Source organism: Trichogramma pretiosum, unplaced genomic scaffold (assembly GCF_000599845.2).
Source record: "Trichogramma pretiosum strain Unisexual culture from Peru unplaced genomic scaffold, Tpre_2.0 scaffold12, whole genome shotgun sequence".
NCBI lineage: Eukaryota > Metazoa > Arthropoda > Insecta > Hymenoptera > Trichogrammatidae > Trichogramma > Trichogramma pretiosum.
The window spans coordinates 2,391,684-2,413,484 of NW_019641690.1; the positions used below are offsets into that span (position 1 = coordinate 2,391,684).

General features: G+C 42.9%; 1 protein-coding gene across 4 annotated transcripts in view; it reads right to left on the reverse strand.

The window, feature by feature from the left end:
* The window catches only part of LOC106655377 (scavenger receptor class B member 1), a 60,079-nt gene that overhangs the window by 9,407 nt on the left and 28,871 nt on the right, over positions 1–21,801 (reverse strand). The window contains exon 1 of one of the 4 annotated variants that reach the window (XM_014375750.2): positions 5,128–5,401. The exons of the other annotated variants lie outside the window; for them this stretch is intronic. Coding sequence (XP_014231236.1) covers positions 5,128–5,158 — 31 coding nt within the window. The 5' untranslated portion in view covers positions 5,159–5,401. Of the gene's footprint in view, positions 1–5,127; positions 5,402–21,801 lie in introns of those variants that run through there. 4 annotated transcript variants of the gene reach the window in all.

The following is a 21,801-nucleotide window of genomic DNA, read 5'->3' on the forward strand; positions in this document are numbered from 1 at the left end:
CGTCCGCAGACGACGACGACGACGTCTTAGCATGAGTGGCGATTCTTTGCGCGCCGCGCGAATGCGGAAGGAGTCTGCGAGCGCGAGATTTGCTCGTTGCATTTTATATGTATATGTGTGTATTATAGACTGCAGTGCGAGTGCCGTTCACGCGCGCTATCACAGAATGTGTATGCAAAGTTTTAAATAATTTAAACGATTTCCCGATATAAATGCTCAACTTTAATAATGGCTCATTGTCCGAAAAAGAGACAATTTTTTTCAACAAATTTTGATCGATTTTTAACTACTTCGAATACGATAATACCATTTCAAGCTTACACCGCTAGATGGCAAGCACTTTTGTCTGCAAATCTGCAAGTGGTGAAGTCGAAATAAGTATATAAGAGTTTTGATTTCGAAAATCAGTTCCCAATCATTGTTATGGGTTCTAACTACTTCGATTATCTGCAAATCTGCAAGTGGTGGAGTCAAAATAAGTATATAAGAGTTTTGATTTCGAAAATCAGTACAGCAGTTAATGTTTCCCGGTTCTGCAGCTTCGGGACATGGTAGCTGGAGCGAGAGAAAGAATGGAGAGCGAAAGAGCGCCAAAGAGTGTGTTAGCCGTTGGTCCTTCGTAGCTATTCTTGAGTGAAATTTGTCAGTCACCCGTTAGTTTTTCGAAGCATCGCATCTGGCCGTCGCTATCGCTTTTCTCACTCCAGCACGGAGCTTTTTGAACCCGCAAGTCTTCTCAAGAGAATCATCCCTTTTGTTTTAATTACTTTCATAATAAATAAGTTTATATCGAAAAAATGCGTCTACGTTTTTGATTGACCTTGGGTCGCATTTAGCCATTAGACAGTCGCTTGCAATCATCACGTCGCATATTTTCTATGGCCCCGCAGCGGCAACATTTATTCACTTCACAGCTTTAAAATGTTGAGTATATTTTTATACCAGGGTTCAGAAAAAGAGTCACAGTCCGCGGGTTTGTTCAACTTTCTCAATTAGCGCCGAATCGTACCTCTCTGTACGCGAACGTCTCGAGGAATTAACAGTTCGCGAGGAACGACGACAGAGAGACAGACCGAGAGAAAGAAGTCGGGCGACGAGAATCGCCGCGACGTCTGGGACAAACGTGGGCATTCGTAAAGCGAAAGAAAACAAATTTAAGAAAAAACAAAAAAGATGAAAAAAGATGACGACCGCAGAGCCGAGAAGAGAAGAAAAACAAGTGCGCACCCACACGAGAAAGGATTTCTGAAAACGCGGCGGGCAGTTACCCTCAATCGCGCCGTGTATATATTATACACACAAGCTACCGGTTCTGTCTCTCTCTCTCGCTCGATTGAAAGCGATGATATATAAAGGACCATGCCAAGGTCAGGTATACGCGCGCGCGTCGCGCTTTGAGGCGTGCGCACTGCTGCTGCAGCACCTTCGGGCGAGTCGACGACACGAGTGAAACACACACACAGACACACAAACACACTTGATCGCGAAACCAGCTGCGCGCTGCACTCTTACTCTTTTTTCCCTTTTTTCTCTTCTCTTTTCTCGTGCGTGCGTGCGTGAGTCGGGAAAAAGGAGGCCACTCGCACGCCAAGTAGTTGAAAATATATCAATTGCACAAAGGGAGCTTTTGGATAGATTTTATTTCTTGTTTTTTTTTTTTTTTTGCTCCAATGGACGCGATTGACGCGATTTATTTACTATTAATATATCGATCTTCGAGATCGTAACGCTGACGCAGCGGTATCCTTAGAAAACCGTGAGTGGGTTATATATATAATACTCGTATGTATGTTTGTACCGATTTGTACCGATTTACGTAACGCTAAGTAGCTTTTCAATACGAATTAATTAGTTCACATTTCGTTTCGCTTCAATATATATATAATGCATAAACGTTTCTATATCTCGTGCGCACATCGTCGTCGCGTCTGCCCCAGTTCAGTTTTTTTTTGTCCTTTTTATTGCGCCATACAAACGCGTTTATTAATATCGATATCGCACCCACGCGCCGAGGAAAAGTCCAAGAAAAGAAGAGCATCACGAGACGACATTTTTATCATTGCACACTCCGTTGGTTTTGTTATAAAGATCGGATCCCGATCTGTTTGTGCCATTCTGTTATTCTGCTACGTATACGAACGTAATTAACGACGCTTTAATATGCCTGAAGAGGACGACGACGACGACGACGATAATGATGAAGAAAAGAAGACGAAGTAAAAAAAAAGCAGTGTCCGCGAGCATGTGTACCACGCGTCGCTGCTGCTGCTGCTGTAGCTGATTGCCGGGGTGCGCAAAAAAAATTGTTTGAATTATCGCCTGACAAATGAGCGGAGGTGCCAGAAAAACTTTTCTGTGCTGCAGCTTTGGTGCTACTACTACCTACTACGAGCGCGCGCGAACGTCACGATATGTAGCTGCATCGCGATCAAAACATTGACGCGTTCGAGCGCCATGGAAAAATATATTCAGTGTCACACAGCAGGCTACACGATTTTTCCACACACACACACAACGTATATTATATACTTGCTACCGGTTTAGAACATCGTATTTCTTTACTTTTTTTTAATACTTTTTTTTTGCTCTTTTGACGTTTATATTGTTTAGGAAATATTCGATCGTGTACGACACGATGTTTCATCGTGCTTGATAAAGATATTGTATACAGCACGCGTATAACAAGTGTATACATTACAAGGTATATACAAGCGATCGAAATGAAAACGCGAAACCGGCCCCGAAACGAGGAAATTGACAATAAAGAAAGTTACGCGCAAAGCTACGCTCGCCCATTAATAGACGTACAGCAGCTCACGTCTATCGCACTAAATCTATTATCTTCGATATAATGGCTAATGATAATTCGGCCGCAGCAGCCGAGTAGGCTAATTATCCATCGTCTCGTCCGCGCGCGCGCATATATTGGATTTTCCATTTTCTCACGAATCTTGATCCCCCGACCACTGGTCAGTCCGCACGCGCGAGCACATGCACCTGCCCACCACCACCGCAGCAGCAGCAGCAACAACGCACGTATAACGCATTTATGTAAGATTTCGCAACTTTCCACGCGCGCGTCCGTGCCAACGTATATCACACGCCGCGCAGCACGAGACTCTAACCAATTTTTGAGGATATTTTCATTCCGTATAGAAGCGCAAAAAAAAAAGGAAAAAGGAGAAAAGTTAATGCCATACGACGACTATATAGCGTGTCGACGACACGTTACCGAGAGAGCGGTTTGACAAAAATTTCGTCGTTCGTCGACGAGCGGCTAGAGCGATTAATTTTTCGTCGTCGCCGCTGCGATGCTATTCTTGGAAACGAAAAAAGTCATTATCATTCCGAACTCTATGCTATATGCAGTTGGACTACTCTTATGAATGTGCGTCCGAGTGAGCTGCTACTCGTGCGGCTAGCTAGCCTAGCAGCAGCTCGTGCGCGTAATGTTGTGGCGATTATTCTGGAAAGTCATTCCAAGGAAAGTCTCGCGGCGGCGGCGGCGGCGGCGGCTCGCGCAAATCATAGAAAAAGTAAGGTGGAAACGTAACGAGTTACGAGGTGCACACGCACACACACACACCAACACACCTACATCATAGCTCACGCATGCACACACGCTTTTCGATACATATACATGTGTACGCGCGCGCTATGCAGTTTGACATGCGATGTAACTCGCGCGCGCGCGGGATTATTTCGCGATCGGCGCACGAGGCGCACAAAAGCACATTACATGTGTGAGCGCAGAGAAGCTATATAGCCACGCGGACGCGGCTAGAGTTATAGCTAGCTAGATTTGCGGATGCGAGATCGGCTATATAGGTGGACGTATAATACTCGAGCTGCTTAAAATAACATTGTGATTATTAGCTCTAGGTGATGGTGATGGTGGTGGTGAGTATATTACGAAATCAGTATGAACTTATCGATTGGGACAACTTTCACCCGCTCCGAAACGCCTCGTGCGCCCATAGGATTAGATTATATATCAAATTCGTCGATGTATATCAAATCGCGAGCACAGACGGACGCGTATATTATATTAGCGCACGTGTAGTTTATAAAGCGGCAGTAGTTTAAAGGTACCCTCCAGCGCTTCGTTAACCTGCGAGATGATTACCGAAAAGCTACTTATTATTGTGCGACTTTGTCAACAAAATATGAGCCAAAAAAAAATTGATAAAAAATCTGTTCCACATAATGGCTGTACACTAGATACATGCAATATCGTTATGATTGATTTACGCGCACGCAAACGAGCGAGAACGAACGATCGACGCGCACAAAACACATGTACGCCGCGATATAATGTCTCTCCCCCTTCTCATTAATATAATCGTAAATAATTGTTGTCGTGTTTGCCGCTGCCGATCGTAAATCATTAGTTGCTAGAGACACTTCCGGTATAATGTAAATGCATGTGTACGGAGAGAGAGAAAAGTAAGAAAGAGAAGTAATTAAAATGTAGATTAAAATCTATTATAAACAATAAATAAAATCGTTTACTTCGGCATGGACAAGATCTTTGCGTCCTGTGTAAAACACGCAAACACCTTTTGACCTTCGCGGTCGGACCGCAAAATTACCCCGCCGAGTTATCTTTTCCCCACCTTCTTCGATTCGCGCATTATATCCCAATTACGATGTGGACACAAAGGCGAGTTGAAAATCCCGGGAGATATTAGGCTGCGCGAGCCTGTATACGTATTTCGTCGTGAAAGGTTCGATATATACAACACGCGAGAGCGCACGAGAGAATTCGAGGCAAGGTCGAGATCGAGCCGAGCTCCAAAAGCTCCTTCTCGTTTCATATGGAGTTTGAGCGCGCGTGCGCGACCCTGACTTCGATGCATCTCTCGCTCGAACGGCAGGCAGAGAGAGAGAGAGAGAGAGAGAGAGACTTTAATGATATCTCTCTCGCGGATGAAAGTGCGAGTTCCTCGGAGTAGTTGTCGTTGAACCATAACACAAAGGTATCTCAGCACAATGACCAAAGGATTTTTTCGTTTCGATAAAGGTAGAGCACACTCGCGAATTAAAACTAAAATAAAAATAAACGATGTAACGAGGTATTCGAAAAATCGCAAGTATAATGTGAGTTAAACAAGAGCAATCACTCGCCTAAGTAGGTGTCGAACATGTGCACTTTCATGATGGCATATTAACGAGCACAAAGCTCGTGTGGCGCAGCGCACGGCCCACTATATAGAAATAGTAGCTCTTGTCCTGGCGCGCGCGAGCACTATTTGATTTCTATGCAACAAACTGCTATACGATCAATCACGATGTAGAACAACACTTTTTGAATAAACACCAACGTCGAGTATTTAAACAGGAGTATATTGTAGCAGCAACGGTGGCGGCACGTATAAACACGTCTATCCCGAAAGTGCGACTGGCACGCGAGCTCCGAGCAGCGTGTTAAATGAGCGCGACGGTATCATTGATGATTTGCTGCTCGGCCAACCCGGGGACCCCCGCGCGCCGCTACTCGCCCCGTAAGCGACGCGAAGCAAGGAAGAGAGAGAGATGCAGCTTGCCGATGATGGCCCGCGCGCGCGATGCCGATGACGATATTGATATCGTTATAGGTGCGCGAGCGCCGCCAACCAACCGAGTGGTGGAATTTGCCGATATTATTTTATAAACTATAGCGACGAAAAAACGATTTCTTGCTCTCCGAGATATATACCTGACCGACGATCATCGACGCAGCAGCAGCAACACCTATACACTAGCACACGTACTATAAGCTAATAATATAAGAGAGAAGCTGCGCCGATCGCCGATACATCCACTCACGGACAGACACACACACACACACATAGACAGATGGACAAACAGACAGACGCGTTCGATATCGTGCCGATACATATGCGCACAATATGCGTGACGTTAAATCTGTTTTTTTCTTTTTTCAACTTTTTTGCTTTCGTCCGCGCGCGCGCGCGATGCACACACGAGTGTACGACTTTTTTTTCTCTCTCCATCGTTTAACGCCTGCAGTTCGACTCGACGCGTCGCGTTTCTCGTCGTAGGAATATAAGACAACAGGCAGCGGCTGCGGTGGTGGAAAAAAAACAACAACTATAATTCGGACTTGCGTGAATGCGCGCGTGACGCGCGTTTATTCGTGATAATAAATCGGCCCCGAGAAAAGTCACAGCAGAAGTATAGCAAACGATTTTAAACGAGTTTGGCAGATTATATTGTTAGAGAGAGAAAAAGAGACGTCGCTTTTATGACGCCGCTTGCGTGTGATTGTGTGAGTGTGTATGTCTGGATGATGCACTTTCGTCCTTTTTTTTCTTTCGAGCTTAATGATTAATGCCGAGCCTGATACCTGCACGTGCGTGGATTATGACGCAACAGAAGACGACGACTTTTGACAAACGATTCCATAGAGCGCCGATTTTTCTACATACGACTGTGTGTACGTATGTGTATGTGCACATTTTTCCAGAAACATTTAACCGAATTGTGCACTAACATTTCCTCGTCGCGCATCGTCGTCGTCATTGTCTCTCTCTCGCTCTCTCGCGGTGGGCCTCGATAGACATACACACGGTGTATAATCGAGCTTTGAGGCAAAAACAAAAGAAGTATAGAAGAAGAAATAAAAGAGCTGAGCAATGCATTCATTATAAGACGATTGTCGCGCAGCAGACGACGATTGTGTATTAATGAGCATTAACACCTCGGAAGAAGACAGACGTAGACTTAGACTGACGGACGCAAAGTAGTGGGCTCCGTTATGATCGATGATAACAAAAATGCGCCGCATCTGACTGATTGTCGGTTGCCGCGCTTTTTTTTTTTTTTTATTTTTTCGCACGGGCCGCAATAAAAAGAAGATAGACGAAGTGAAAAAAAAAATTACGATCGCGAAAACATCGTCGTGTCGCACACGCGTGGAACATGCGTATGTCATAATGCACGTTGTACGCGATAAAAAAAAAGAAAAGAAAAAGAAGCAGCGAGAAGAATGCGTCCGGATTCGCCTAAGCCTGTATAAGCCCTCGTCTGGAGGTACTCGATACAGCTCGAGCGATCGGTATATATACGTACTGTCGCTGCCGCCACCGCCGCAAGCAGAGTCATTACATTACAGCACATGCCGTTTGTGTATTATATATACCGCGGGTGGCACACGCGGGTTGCATAAACTTGCCTCGCACTCGCGAAGGCACAGAGATCTTTTTCCTTTCTCGTCTCTCTCTCGGCGATCGTGCAGTACCCACGCGACAAAAAAGCTCGTAATTATGTGCTCGGTGCAGCACATAAACACGCGCGCGCGGAGGCATTATATTGCGCACACACGCGCGCAAGCGATGTCCTTTTAGTTAAGTTACGATCGGTTGCCGAGTGTCGATCTTAAGTTGACTAATTGCCGCGAGACGTGCGAAGCTACTACGACGCGTCGAGCCTATTTTCCAATTACAATTATACACTGTATATTATTTCCATTATACTATAGAGGATTTAGCTCTTTGAAACGCGTCAAAAGTTAACGATTATAAATATATAAACGATGTATTTGTATGAAAGTAATAATGACACGATAAAGGCGCACGTCAGCGCGATTAGCCTCGTAAATTCAGCCGCGATCGAGTGGAAAAATCGCTCAACATCGTATAAGTAAGCATAAATACAGCAGCAGCGGCAAAGGCGGCAACGACCACACACAAGGCAAGTATACGTACTGCACATAGTATGGTAACAGCTGCTCTATGTGAAAGTGCTAAAATATCAGGTTTGGTCGGTTATCCCATAAGACTCGATTTATATCTGTACGCAGTGCGGAAAAGTGTCACACACATACACACACGGCTCGCGAACACGGTTACATAGTACGTATCGAGCCTGTGCGCGTGTCCTCGTAGTGGTGTATATCGGCGATCGCGTCGAGCTTCGCGTGTTAAGATATATACGATATATATATGTCGTGTGTGTGTTTGACCGATCGATTGGGTCCGTGCACCTGATCTTGGCTGTGCAGCGCCGCCGCCGATCGTTGCGATATTTCGTGTGTCTGTGCGACACTGTAAATATAAGAGACTGCAAAAGAGGGAGAAAGAGAAGCCGGGCGCAACCTCTTGAACTTACGTTAATACGCAATCGTGTAATAGCTATGTAATAGTAAATGTGTACTGGTGTCGATTATTTGCAACACGATCGTCCCCGCCAACGTGACGAAGATTGATTTATAATACGCCAATTTTCGAAAATGAGGAGAGCGAGTGAAAAAAAAAGTAACGAAACGTAAACGAACTCGTTTACTGCTCGCGAGAGCTATATAATACGCGCGGAGGGATCTATATAGATATACACTCGACTCGTGCGTTGGCGCGACGCCTGCTGTTGCTGCGTCGGTGGCGGCGGTCTCGCTAAGCGTAGTTTTAACTACTTGTTATAACACACGATATACACACATACACACGACGTCGCGTCGTGACTAATTGTAGACTACTTATTTTGTATGTTCGATTTTGATTGGGAAGCTCGAGAGGTTCTCCACGTTTCTCGTGATACGCGATAAAAACTCGACTTTAAGTATATCGTACGGAGAGGCAGCTAAACGTATTTAAATGGTAGCTTGTGCACAGAATACGCCAGTGTATTAGGAGCGCGTTGCACTGCGCGCACACACACATATTGGCGTAATTTATTATTCATTCGCGAGAGCTCTAACAAACATTCTTGGAGTTGGTATATAAGCCTGTACGATAGAGAGATATGTACGAGAGACGGAGAGAGAAAAAAAATATTTCCCAATCCGTTTCCTCACTATATAAATGTTCTCCTTTTTATCCATGCAAGTTCACGCGCACGCATACGTGTGTGTACGCATTTTTTTAACTTGAAATATTAATGATAGGCGCGTGTGTGTATGTGAACCTTTAGACAGATTGGTTTATTAGTTACGCAAACTATAAATAAGCGTTTATTATACAGGGATCTTCGAACTTTTCGATCGCCAGGATCGTTGTCGAACGCGCTACGTGAAAATTGTAAACGAACTCGCGTTGACGCATCGTATGCATATCGTTGGATTCTCGAGGTCGAGACGAAGATGAATTAATTTTCAATGATAGAGAGAGAAAGAGGACGAAGAGGATGTTTCATCGCACGTATGTATAAAGTGAGTTTCACGTCGAATTGTGCGCCCAGGAATTTATAAATTTCCACTCACGTCTTTCAGCTTCTCTCTCTCTCTTTCTCTTACTGCTCGCGCGAGCTATGCGCGATTTTATAATAATGTATATGTTGTGTTTTTTTTTGCTGCCTTAGTCGTCTTCATCGTCGTCGTCGTCGTTGTTTTTATATTAACCTTTCCTCGTGACCAGGACACAAAGTTTGTCGATGACTCACCGGCGATCGCGAATTATTTTTGGAATATAATATATTAACATTCATCTCGCATTAATATTATTTATTTTTTCGCGTATCGAACGATGAGCGAGCGAGAGGGAAAAAAAGTTTGACGCGCTTCGATGCATCAGCAGAAGTACATCGAATGCGATTAGAATCTCTTTATTTGAACATTTTTTCCTCGTCTAGCGCAGAAAATCCAGACTCCGTCTCTCAAAGCGCGGCATTCATAGACAAGAAAATAAAAATTAATGCAGCCCAATCGAACTCACACAATAACAACGCATGCGCATACATTTACCCAAAGAAATAAGATCAATGTCTGCCTATATAATGTCGTATGGAAACAGTAGCCAATATCATGGTACACACACGGTATATACACAGTCGAGTGTCGTGCATTAATAGCAGCAGCAGCAAGTGCACATGTACATAGCTCGAGCTCCGCACGCGTGTGGTAATAATTTCTCGGATACGAATCTTTTTTCCTTCGCCATTGCTGCTGCTGCTGCTGCTGCTGCCTGGCAGTTTCGCAAAAGTCCAAGGTAAAGTCCGAAATTCCTGCAGCAGCAGCAGCACGCCGAACGCCGCGCGACGTAGTAGTAGTAATACAGTGCGTATAATACCGATCTCGCGTATACGCCGCTATGTAATATGCGTTAGCTGCTACTGCTGCTGCTGCTGTGGTCATTCATTGGATATAAGCGCGATTTATTTATATATGTGAGAAAATTACCTTTCCAAGTCTATATAGAAGTTGATCAACTTATATATACTTCATACGTACGTGCATATAAATGTATATGTGTGTGTGTGTGCACCCGCCGCTCGCGCACACAGCTACTAATTATTTCGTTATTTTGCCTTCTCTTTTTTCTTCTCTCTCTCTCTCACTGCCTCTCTCGGTCAATTGCCGATCGCTCTCTCACTCACACACATACACACATGCACATGGTGCAGCGCGCGCGGGAATGTCGTTGGTAATGGCAATAAACGAGAGCTCGCGCACATGGGAAAAAAAGAAGGATTATACACAAGTACATATATGACGCGAGAATCCTTTGTGCGTCGTTATATGATAATTACGTACAATAAGTTTTTCGGGGTGAAGTTTCGATATCGACTGCACGGCGGCGCGCACTATCATTATACTCCGAAGTCGAATCGACTGTTTTTTTCTTCTTCTTCTTCGTCTCCTCTGTGACAATAATTTGAGGCTCGCGCGCACACGATTGCGCAAACGTTAATATATACTCGCATTAACAAATCTCATAAAAGGCTTCCTTTTTCGACTCTCTATGATCGGCGATGTTTATCACTGTAATAAAGCCGCTGCTGCTACTGCCGCCGCGCACTTGATGCTTTCGCAAATCCGCGCGTGTGTACATATATATATGAGCGCAAAACGATTTGTTCGAGTCTTTTTGTTACTGCAATGTTTGTCTCTCTCTCTCTCGCTCGCTCTCTGTCTTTTGCTTGCCACAAAAAGTTGCGTGCGTTTAATCGCCTATTTAATTTCACTGCCATCGTGGGCCAGCTGCTCGTGGTGTATACGTTCGTATGTTATTATTATTATTTTTATTCTTATTACAGATTTTCTTCTTTATTTGGTTACTTGAAATTATTTACTTTGTATCAGACGAATTCTCAATATTTTATGTCTAGTTTTTGCCCTGCGAAATAGTTGCTCGGACACAGAAGACTACATAAGTCGTGCAAACATTTGAAATTAATTCAAATAGATTAATATAAACGTACTATATATTACCGTTAATACTTGTGCTCAGAAATAAATCTAACTACGATTCTTTTTCACTTGCAAGTTTATAGATTAAGATAATCGCCACCTATTGGTATAGGTTGGAAGTGATATCATTGTACGATCCTATCGATTCGGCGCCTCTCACTGGCTTATTGTCTTCTGAGAAATCGATTTTGATTAGATTATTTGTAAAATCGATTTGACTTTGCCACTTGCAGAATTACAGATCATGGTTCTCGACATCTAACGGTGGAGACTTAAAGTCGTAATATCGTGCTTATCAGGCCATTAATGACATTGAACATTTCTACCAGAAATGTTTGCTCTTTATACCAATTGAAATTGCCCGTCAACGAGCTGCAGCAGGTTTTCGGATAATCCCTCGTCTTTTTCTTCGGTGCAGTGATTTTTGGCATGCGGCCCGGTCGCTTTCCGATGGGCTCGCGAGAGAGTCACTGGCCCCCCCGGCGATCGGCGGGACGATTCAACCTGTTACTTATACTCTCGAGTGCACACACGCGAGAGATTTTTTCGTCCTCGTTCGTTCCTACGTTCGTTGGTTCGCCATCGCGATGGTATGCGCATCTTTTTCGCCAGCATCTCGGACTCATTATTTAAGCGTTCGATTGACCTACATATAGATACATTTACTTGCGCGCGTATGCGTGCATAATATAACGTGTTAAAATTACGAGCACTCGAGCGGGAGAGCGGCAAAAAAATTGACCGAAAAATCCTATACCGATCGTGCTGCACTTGTTATTTTTTTTTCTCCCTCTCACTCGACGAGCCTCGCGGATCGGCGGCGCGCAGGTTTAAAAATAACCCAGAGGGAAATTGTCGGCGAGCGCGTTTATTGTGACTCAGCGTATTCGAAATTTATGCATAATGCATTTATTATTATATATATATTGTAAAATTGTCACCCGCGCGCGTAAATGTCAATGCGAGAGCGCCTTTTATGCGACGAGGAAAATGAAAAAAAAGTTTAAAAAAGTAAAAAAACAAACGCACAAAAGCCAAAGACGACGTCGAGCGACTAAAAATAGAAAATAATAAAACATTTCCGGTTACATAATTTGTTCGAAAATAAATTTAAGAAAAAATGTTAAAACAACCGCAACGAGTCACACGAGCTTTAATGTCATTGTATATATCTTATAACGCGTGGTATATAAAGCGCATTTTAGAGCGCAACATAGGTTCAATCTAACTGTAGCATTCATCCGGCGAGTAAAAGTCACAATCTGCGCTCGCTCGTACGAGATAATAGGTGCATTACAGCCATGTGCCTGGCGCGAGAGCCGGAAAAGTCATCAACCCTCGGCTAGCGTTTACAAGCCAATAGGAAATTACAAACGGAACGAACAGATATAGGAAAGGAATGTATTATAACCGTGAATAGATTCACGCGCCTGGATCTGTATATACACACGCTATGGCAGCAGCACATCCAGAAGATGAGACTCGTGATGGAATTATGTTCAGTTACAGACCGTATACACCGGTTTCAATTGCCAATGTCTCTCGCCGCCTTGTAATACGTGTGTGTGTGCGAGTGCAGATGCACGGGATGAAGTTAAAAAAAAAATTATATTAACATAAGGATGTCAGTGGGTCAGCTCAAATTGGCCCTTTTATGCGGCTCTTGCGGTGCCATCTCGTATACATACGCTGCACGTACACACACACACGTAACGCAAGTGATTTTATTATTTTTATCGTTCGTCGCTTCTTACGTATCGTAACGTATTATAAGTCGTACGTCAACGCGAGCTGACGTTAAGTTCTCGAAGATGGAATTAAAACGATAATGAGGTTCGTTTAAAAATTTTTTTCTCGTTTAAACGTGGGGATATTGCACATCTTTTGACGAGCGAGTGCAATGACGAGCTTGGTGCGTGACAAAGGAGAACCTTCGGAAAATGTTGATAAAATTCGGATATTCCAGTTAAAAGGATGGAGTATGAGGAATCCTCAATTATCGAATTATCCTTCAATAATGAGAGACATATTATCGTCGCCTCAGCAGCACATATTTTGTGGATTAATAGTAATTTTCGATACAAGTGCCATAAGTAACACTTTTTGGCACGGCGTAGTTTAGGGCCCAAGCGCAGCGAGGGTCCTAATAGCTGGGCCGAAAAGTGTCCCCTATGGCCCGAGTATCGAACAACATTTTATAGTACTGTGCAAAGTTCACATTTATGCCCCCTTTTCCGAGCCATGAGTCGCACTTTCTGGTAGCGCGAAGTGAGGTTAGCGCACGAGCGTATGCGAGTGTGATGCGAACGCAGCGGTGCCAGAATGTGCGACTTATGCCACCGAAAAGCGTGCCATAGATGTGAACTTATGCCACGCAGTGCTATAAAGACCAATTACGTACGCATCTTACATTTATACGTGTGAAGGGGTGACTGGCCTCTTTCAATAACATTTACTTGGCGATGCTTTGAAAAAAAATCTTGGATGAAAAAGAATATTGAATTATTTTTCAAAAAATTGACTTGAAGTATACTTTTAAACGTAACAATTTAATGTTCACTTTACACAGTAATTGACTTTTGATCGTTTTGAACAGATTTTTACAAAAATGCATAAAAACGAGAACTAAATTTGAAAAATATAGTTTAAAATCGACAGCACGTTAGCTCAAAAACCGCCTGTTTATAGTTACTTTAAGATATTTTAATGCTAATGTGTTCCTGAAATGTTTACGTTTTCATTAATCACTTCGCATACAGTCAATCTCTATTTTATAGTTAGCTCGAACGACTCTAGATGTCGCATCGTCCATCGCAAGTGAAATAGCTACTATTTGTGTACATACACATTCTGCTTTTTAAAATGAGCGTTTAAGAGATTTTAAAATTGCGTTTTATTATGTTTCTAACTTGAAAAAATAGCTCATAAAACGTATCAAAATGCCAGGTTTATCAAATTAACAGATGATTGATGCGTATCTACCTAAAAAAATGTTTTAATTTTGTTGAGCCTTATTTTACTCTGGCAGTTTCCAATAACGTGAGAGTTGATATACACAATGTTCGAACATCATATTTTATCATTTTAAAACCAAAGTAGACTCGATATCGCGTTTTCGGGCTCGCACAGGTGGACTTGGTCGGTTTGGCCGGTCACCGTTTGTCACGAAATGGACTTGGTCGGTTTGGCATTGTGCTGTACCAAGCGATAGACTAAATTTTCGGGCTTTCTGGCATTTGCACACCAAAGTTTACTCTAAACATAGTTTTATTCGGTCATAAACTCGATTTCGAAAAAAATGGAGTTGGTCGGTTCTCCCTTTCCACCACAGAAATATATTACCGATCATAACAAGACAACCAATTTTCAAAATAGACTTGGACATATCATTCAACGTAAACGCATCCATCGGAAGAATTTTGCGATCGAAAAAAAAGCGAGGCAAAAAAACTAGCGAAAAAGAAAAGAGGAAAGCCATCGGCGTTAAGCGTATGGAGAGAAAACGTGGCTAATTGGTATTTATATACACATACACACACACATGCACAATTAAAGCTCCTTTCGATCCTCTCTATAGGTGCAGTTTAACAGCAGCAGCAGCAACACCCGTGTGCATACAACACACACGTATATCGAAACTCATCTTTGTAGAACAGGATACTGGATCCGCGTGTTTTTTCCGGCGGAACGCGGGCCGCCTTGTTCAAACTCTTTTTCCATTTCTCCGACATCTCATCTCATTTAGCTCCATGTGCCGAGGCAAGCTTCGATATATACAGATACGTATGCAGGATGGAACCGGCTGCTGTCATATGTGCCATACACGCGCTGCGCCGAGGATGAGTTTCTATGTTTTTCATTTCACCTTCTGGGCAACTGTATGAGCACGTGCGCGCTTCGCGGCTCTGGAGCTGCAGCGCGTGTTTTATAATATTGAATTCGGCGAAATTTTTTCAGCTGCCGATTAAAAAGTTTAATGATCAGGCAGCTTCGGGTAGTCGTTAGCAATTTTCCGAGTAAACGTGATAAGTTTGAATGTACGTTAGTGTAACACACACGCGCAAGTGAAACGTGATCTTCGCGGAGTTCTATATACACGTGATATAAAGTGTGCCTAGAAATTATGTTATAAGCCCGAGCTTAATGTGTCTCGTATATCGTCGCCCCAGCGCAGGAAGGTATCTACTTCCAAGCTGTAGCAAGAAGGATACTTACTCGCGCGCAGAGGCAAAAAGGTATCTAACTCGAGCGCAGCGGCAAAAAGGTATCTAATTCGAGCGAGAAGCAAAAAAGTAGCTAATTCAAACGAAGTGGCAAGAAAGTTTTGACGCGCTGAATTTAGGTTGGCAACAGAGCCGTAAATGATAAATTTTTGTTTTGTATTTGAGCAAAAAAGAGAAAAAACAAGTGAGCTAGTGTAATGATTTTCATTCATTTGTAATGCGAGCAAACAAATCAATCTCACCGCGATTTCGACTCAATTTGTCACTTATGGAGAACTTTGTATGTTCTGAGAGGAAAGTTGAAGTTATCGGCTTTACATAAGTTTGAATTAAATGTTGAATATTGAATGTTGAAACAAAATTTTATCATTTACGTCTGCGTTGCCAACCTAAATTCAGCGCGTCAAAACTTTCTTGCCACTTCGTTTGAATAAGCTACTTTTTTGCTTCTCGCTCGAATTAGATACCTTTTTGCCGCTGCGCTCGAGTTAGATACCTTTTTGCCTCTGCGCGCGAGTAAGTATCCTTCTTGCTACAGCTTGTAAATAGATACCTTCCTGCGCTGGGGCGACGATATGCAGTCGACGCGTGCGCGACTCGTGTACCAGCCACGAGTTCAACCGCACATTTTCAATTATCTTCAAGTACGCTGTGTATGTATCTGACATATATATGCAGATTATGTGAGGAAGTACGCGAAAGATTCGCAATTGTTGTATCCATATACAGTATCCATTGTATAATTAAGCACAAAATTAGCTACAATCCAAAAAAATTCCTGAAGAAGGTTTTTCAACGCGATTAACGCGATATACAAGCGTAGGTGTATGTTCCAACAGTGATAGGTATAATTTGCCACTTATACAATTACAAATATAACTTATACAATTTTTTTGACTTTTCCACTTGCAGATTTACCGAAATAAAGGTACTCGCCATCTAGTGGTGAAGGTCGAAAATGATATTGTGGTATTTGAAATAGCTCAAAACTGGTATACATTTTTTGATACAATCAAATTGCCATTTTCACGTGATTAAAAATGTGCCTCATATTTGTAACATAATAGTAACAAAAACAGAATCGCCAAAACAGGCACATCAATGGTAATTTATTTTGAAACATTTTAAATAGTCACTTTTTAGTCATTGCTCTTTATCGACGTTGAACATTTTTACATTATGTTATGTAGAATATTGAATAAATTGGCATCGTTTTGGCTACTCGTATTCTTTACGATACCGAATGTAAAAGTCTCAATTATACAAAGTAGTGGTACCGGTTAAATTAAAATTAAAACGTAAAAATAGAGTAATAGCGAGAAATTAAAAAGTCTATAAAATCCAAGGAAAGTGGCAGCGTCTAAAAAAAAGAAGGCCCGGCGCGCGCGCGCCTTATCATTAGGTATCGGTATGTGTATCGTATACATTTTCGCGCTTTACGCGTGACGTACTTGCGTGCATGCTGTAAATAATACAAGAGGTGCAACGATCGCGACGAGGAGCAGCGGGTCCGTTTCGCAGCACGAAAGCGACGCGTTGTATACATATCGGCGCGTTGATCCACTTTAAACAAGTAAAAGCTCGCACACTCGCTCGCTGTGTGTATATATCATGCACCGATCGCTACATTACACGTTTTGCATGTACACATACTCGGGGTATGCGTATCTTCACTTTTCTCTCTCTCTCTTTCATTTCCTTCGCTGCCGCACCGATGAAAATGTACTACTATACACATGCTCGATATGGCCCGTGGGCGACGTATCGGTGAATCGGCGTGGCATATCGGGGCTCGCGTATTAATAAACAGAGAGAGACATCGAACAATATGTATAACGTACATATCTTGGCAGTCAGTGCCCGTTTTGGTGCACTTGTATAAGCATTTACTTACATATACACATACACAGAGCCAAACCGGGCCCAGAGCGAGATGATGAAGCGCGAAGCGAATCGCGTCTGTGCAGTGCAGAACGAGAGAGAGAGAAAGAGATACGTGTGTGTATATGTGTACGCGAAGAAGGTGCCGTTATGGGTCGGCACATTAGTATGTTACACACACACGGCTTCACGCTCGGTACGAGCTATATAGCCGCATGGCCGCGCAAGATCTCCTCTCTCAGCTGCACAGCTCGTTGCAATTGCTGCACGTTGCACGGCGATCGCCGCCGCCGCCGCCGCAGCAGCAGCTCGGCTCTGCCGTGTCCTCGATACGAGGCTCTACTTTCTTCGCTCTTGTAATCGCTCAATCTTTCTCTCTCACTCCGTTTATACGTATAGCAAGTACGATCTCGCTGCATCGAGTGCCGTATCTAAAGCTCGACTATCTATCGCTAGTTGCACATACACACACGCACACACGTATTTATAATAATAGCATCCGATGTTCGCTCGACGGTGAGAATTAGATTCGGCTATTCGACTTTTCGCTCGCGCCGACGTGATAAAGTTCGATGACGCGGAGAAAATCTTTCGAGGCCGCGAGTGCGTGAAGACGCGATCATATACACGACAGATGGGTGTATACTTAAATGCATTTGTACTTGTATATACACATCGAGACTGACGTATGTAATACACATAGCCACGTACAAATCGGAAACTAATAGATATGGCACATTTTTTAGGCCATTAGCACGAGCGAGAAGAGAAAATAACCCACACATGCGTATAGCTGCATTATTCGACTTATAAAAGTGATCGCGGCTCGTGACGTGCGATTCGATATACACGCGAAACTCTACGGAGGAGATACGTGTCACGTATCGACGTATCGTTAATTGTCGTTATAAGAAGGTGTTAAAAGGAAGAAAGGTATAATTTAATACCGGCGATAAGACCTATAATCGCGCGGAACGTGGTACAATAACAATAAAATAAGTGAAAAGATGCGACTCCATGCAGTCCTCTGGCTGCAGCAGCGCTTGACTCTCGTCAGCAGCTCTTATAAGCAGCAGCGGCAGCGGCAGAGAGAGTGCAATTATCAAAAGTAGTCAATGAGCACTTGCTTCTCGCTCCGCGAATGAGGACGTCCGTTCTCGACTCTGTGTATATATATATGCAGCTCGGCCCGTTCTGCTGTTGCTACTCAGTTTGTATCTGTTATATACAGACACAAGATCGGATGGCGCAGCCTCTGGGCTCTTTATTTTTCATCCTGCACGAGCTCACCTTTATAACAATATATATTGACTGCTGCAGCTAATGCTACGGGGGCGGTTATGTAAATGCGATCCAATTGTGACGCGCGTCGATCACGACCTGCACCTTGCTGCTGCCGTTTCAACTCGCCTCGAGGACCCACATAACATAACATAATACACGAGATATTTTTTCTGGCCCAGTTGCTGCTACGGAGCAAAGCCATATGCTTCATGTATATATAAATACGAGTTATAAACAAGTGCGCCGCACGTATAACGTAATCGCAGCTGTAATACTTATCAAATTTAATCCTCCCTCGCGCACACTGGCGACTCGCTTTGGCATATTGAATAATAATATTAAAAACCGTAACCGAGAAATTTTGTGCAAGTTACTTATCTTTTCTCTCTCTCTCTCGGCTCGTGTGCTCGCAATTATTTATTATACACACACACACACACACACACACACACACACACACACACACACACACACACACATACACATACAGAAACCGGCGCAATGTGTCACGTAACCCTGCCGCGCAGTCCAGCTGAACTACATTTATACATAATAGCTTTATAGGCATGGTCGGTATACATAAACGCTCGAGGAGAGCTCGACTCGTGTGCTCCCGCAGATCTGTACCCGATCCGACTCTATATACCATACAGTGGAAGGTAAATATTAAGATCGCGCGAGCCAATTTTGAAGAGATCAGCGTCTGTGCCATAATGAGAGAAATAACAAAACGAGCCGCGCGTGCAAATACTTGCACGGTGAGATAATAGAAAATTATGCGTCGATCGTGCGCATACACGAGGCCCCCCGAAATCCACGCACTGGATTACGCGTATGGTATACGCGTAATACCTCGTATGCACACACACACTCGCGTTCGCCCCGAAGAATCTGCCTCGCATGTAGCTGCCGCGCAATCGTCATCGATTGATTGTGCTGTCTATATTGGACGTGTATAGTACTACTGCGATTTGATGTGAAGTACACTCGTGCACGCGTGTACTCGTGTTCATTACATAAAAGAAAGCCGTGCGTGTGTATGTGTGCGCGTATATGCACCTCTCGTGGGCTTCCGCGATACGGAAGTTACGTCAGGAATTGCCATAGTGTCTGTCCGTGTCTCTCTTTGTGCGAGTATGAGTACGTATGTGCGACCTCTTTTACTTCATCTCCGCGTCTTTCTTTCTTTGCGTTGCCGATCGCGGCCTTTCGCCGCGATTTTTAGCACTCGAAGCTCTTTTTTTGGCTTCTTCATTTCGTGAGCGAGAGCCACGGTATTAAAAAATTGGACAGCTGCAGGGATATTATAATTGTTATACTCTCTCTCACCATGGATATCTGTTGGCACGCCGATACGGGTGACGAGCGATTAGGATAATGGAAACGGGTCGCGGCGCGGATGACGGCTGCTACGACGACGACGGATGATGATGATTATACCCGCCATTATATGCTTTATAAGAGAAAAGACCAGCAGTCATTTCATTCGACGTTATTATACGAACGAATGAAAATTTAATTCATTTCTATAACGGTGAAAATATGTGCCTCCGAGGGAAAAAAAAGCCTCAAGATTGAAAAGTTCGTTTTGGCGCATGTATAATGAACGTATATATATTTCGATGCCTTAGATGCAAAAACAATCGCGTACGCAACCGATTCATCGACGTGTTACCTAATTTTTTTTTAATCGAATTCGTTAACGCGCGCGCGCGATCACCTGCGCGCTCCGCGCTCGATGGAGACGAAAAAAGTTTCTTCGTAATAATGTTTCGAGGTGGAAAAAAAAAGTCAAGAAATAAAGAGAAAAAAGAGAGGCAATGATAGCCACGCGCTCGGTGCTCGCGTTGCATTTTTCCATTACATCAAACGAGTATATTATCTCATACGTTACATGCGATACGAAAGTGGCAGAAATTCGTGGGTATAATGCGTGCGTTACGTTGCGCTCGGTTATACGTGTACTCGCGACTCGCGCGCGAAGGGCAAATCGAAAAGCGTCGTGCGAAGTTGCGAGTCTTTACTTTTTCCAACGCGACGATTTTTGGGGACGATCGTTGAAGTGTGCCCCAATTTGCGTGATATTTTCATTACGCGCTCTCGTACTTTATTGTTTAATTGCCATGGCAATCGGAGTGAAAGACACAGTTAATTGAATGCAACGAAAAAGAAACGAGCTGGGCCGGGCGAGCGCGCCAATGTCAAAAGAGTTTAGTATCCATTTCGCTTCAAGGGCTCGTGTTAATTAGCATGTCAATGGAAAAAAATCAATTATAATTGCTGTATACAGTGGTATTTTATAATGTCAAAAAATCGAGCAGACAGCATGAAATTATAAATTCATTTTTGCAAGTACTATAAGCTTATGGTGAAAAAAAAACAATTTTCATATGAATCGAATGTAATGTATACGTAAATAAATCCAGAAGATTAAATATTTGTCTATTGCCAACCCAATAAAAATGCTCAATATACTGGTCTAATAACTCAGAAATGGTCATTTCAAGTGCTTTAAAATACACCTAGTGTATGCTAAATGATTTAAAATATAATGGGCTGGCTTTTGGCGATTATTTTTCTATTATATATTATACTAATATTCAGTGCATTTAAAATCAGAATTTGATTGTTCCAAATAATTGAACCATTCGCTAACCACTTTAAATACGATAATTCTAAACTCCGCTACTAGATGGCGGAGTACCTTTAGCTGCAAATCTGCAAATGGAAAAGTAAAATTAATTCTATATAAATCAAATCACTTACACTATGCGTACGTCTATTTTCTCTGCAAGTGTTTCGATTGGAACATGTATTAACATACAGATTCCACGTTTCAATGTGACAAAATTAATATCCGCATAGTGTACACAATCTCACCTCGGAGTAAATGCACGACGGACTTACAAGGAGAGCTCTCCAAGTCCGGGTCACCGAATGCCCTGAAAATTTTTTTGTGATCTCCTAGTACATGATGATGATCCCCCATATAGTTAATTTGATCCAATGGGCCTTATAACAATACTTTTACGCATGGTCAAGATTTGAATATTATTTAACGATAATAAATACCATATAATAGCCTATCATGGTATCAGGCTTAAAACAGTCAATTCCAACTGACTAAACAGCATCGTTACTTTGTGTTTTTCAAGTTTTTAAACACTTATTCAAAAAATAAACACTGTAGCTCAATTGGTATACTATGCAAGTCCCAAAGAGCGAACAAATTTGAGCTAAAATTAAAGTACTTTACTATAACTATTGATGCAAAAGATTGAAATAAAA